A 2,099-nucleotide genomic window follows, 5' to 3' on the forward strand; every position below is an offset into this window, starting at 1 on the left:
GGCTGAACAGGCTGGGGCTGTTTTCCCTGGAGTGTCGGAGGCTGAGGGGTGATCTTATAGAGGTTTATAAAACCATGAGAGGATAGGATAAATAGACAAAGTCTTTTCCCTGGGGTGGGGAGGTCCAGAACTAGAGGGGCATAGGTTCAGGGTGAGAGGGGAAAGGGACCTAAGGGGCAACATTTTCAGAGGGTGGTACGTGTATGGAATGAGCTGCCAGAGGATGTGGTGGAGGCTGGTACAATTGCAACATTGAAGAGGCATTTGGATGGGTATATGAACAGGAAGGGTTTGGAGGGATATGGGCCGGGTGCTGGCAGGTGGGACTAGATTGGGTTGGGATATCTGATCGGCCCAACATCTTGTAGCAGGAGGATTTGATGCCAGTGGTTGATGTTTGTTTGGTGATGGGAGGCACCCCCCGTGTACACGGAGATAAAGTCCCACTCTTGTCGTTTCACAGATCGGTCGGTCAACAGAAACTCTGATAGACTTTGTGGTGACGGATACAGCGCCCAGTAACTCCCCAACAGGGGAAGGCCACAGCGCCCAGAGTACCATCTCCCGGTTTGCCTGCCGAATCAGCTGTGAGCGCAGTCCCCCGTACACCACCCGGATTTATGCTGCCGGCTTCGATTCCTCCAAGAACATCTTCCTCGGTGTAAGTAACCCCTCACTGCCCCCATTCCCATCCACCTTTCCCAGATGGTCAGGGACACCAGTGTTATACAGCGCTCACTATTGTCTCTGGAGAAACGCCCATAGCCGCCCAGTGAGATCTCACACACTCTCTCTCACACAGCAATGTGGGAATAACTCTGATCAGCTGCATTTTTTGGGGTTGAAGGATAGATATTGGCCTCTAGACCTTGGGGGAAGAACTTCCCTCCCTGCTCCCCTTCCAACAGCAGCTGTAGTATCTATTATACCCCCCCACTACCCCTCGCCAAGAGAGGGCAGATGTCATCGTCTCTGTTTAATGTCTCATCCGTAAGATAGCACCCCCGGCAGCGCGGCCCTCCCTCGGCGCCGGCACCCCGGCAGCGCGGCCCTCCCTCGGCGCCGACCCCCCGGCAGTCCACAACCCATGACCTCTCTGAATGGTTTCTAGGAGAGAGCAGCCAAGTGGCGGACTCCGGATGGGCTGATGGACGGCCTCACCACCAACGGAGTCCTGGTGATGCACCCCATGCACGGATTCTCCGACAACTCCAGCCCTGGTGCCTGGCGGGAGATCTCCGTTTGCGGAAACGTGTACGCCCTGAGGGAGACCAGGTCAGCCCAGCAGAGGGGCAGACAGGTATGTGCACTTTGTTACAGTCCAACAGTCAGTACAGGGAGCCTGCCTATTGAGGGGACACTGTCTAGCTGATCTGTCAATGTATCAGCTTCACTCTGTATCTAACCCCGTGCTGTCCCTGTCCTGGGAGTGTTTGATGGGGGGACAGTGTAGAGGGAGCTTCACTCTGTATCTAACCCCGTGCTGTCCCTGTCCTGGGAGTGTTTGATGGGGGGACAGTGTAGAGGGAGCTTTACTCTGTATCTAACCCCGTGCTGTCCCTGTCCTGGGGAGTGTTTGATGGGAGACAGTGTAGAGGAAGTTTGGGTCCATCATCAAATCAAAGATAATACTAAAATGAATGATAGGGTGTGTAGAAGACACTGAAAGTCTGCAGAGGGATATAGCTCGGTTAAGTGAGTGGAAGAGTGCGTGGAGTCTGAGCAGATAGGGGAAACCCCAAATGAGTTTTTTGCCTCAGTTTTCACTAAGGAAAGGGAGCTTGTTGTGAATGAGAACTTTGATGAGCTGGGATACAGGCCTGACCTGATCAAGATTGAAGAAGTTGATATGCTGGAAATCTTGGCAAACGTTAAGATTGGTAAGTCCCCAGGGCCAGACCAGATTTATCCGAGACTGCTCCAGGAAGTGAGGAAGGAGATTGCTAAGCTGCTGGCGAAGATCTTTGCTTCCTCATTCTCCATGGGAGTCGTACCAGAGGACTGGAAGGAGGCGAATGTTGTTCCTCTTTACAAGAAGGGTAATAGGGAAATCTCTGGCAATTACAGACCAGTCAGTCTTACATCTGTGGTCAGCAAAG

The 2,099-nt window shown here is 53.0% G+C and overlaps 1 protein-coding gene across 1 annotated transcript in view; it reads left to right on the top strand.

Moving 5' to 3' along the window:
* Positions 1 to 441: 441 nt before the first annotated feature.
* LOC122546251 (E3 ubiquitin-protein ligase pellino homolog 1-like) overlaps positions 442 to 2,099 on the top strand; it is a gene marked incomplete at its 5' end in the record, with an annotated part of 5,014 nt that continues 3,356 nt past the window's right edge. The window contains 2 exons of the mRNA XM_043685037.1: positions 442 to 661; positions 1,112 to 1,300. Of these exons, the coding sequence (XP_043540972.1) occupies positions 442 to 661; positions 1,112 to 1,300 (409 nt within the window). The remainder of the gene's footprint in view (positions 662 to 1,111; positions 1,301 to 2,099) is intronic.

The sequence above is a fragment of the Chiloscyllium plagiosum genome, unplaced genomic scaffold (genome assembly GCF_004010195.1).
Source record: "Chiloscyllium plagiosum isolate BGI_BamShark_2017 unplaced genomic scaffold, ASM401019v2 scaf_11283, whole genome shotgun sequence".
In the NCBI taxonomy this organism is placed as follows: domain Eukaryota; kingdom Metazoa; phylum Chordata; class Chondrichthyes; order Orectolobiformes; family Hemiscylliidae; genus Chiloscyllium; species Chiloscyllium plagiosum.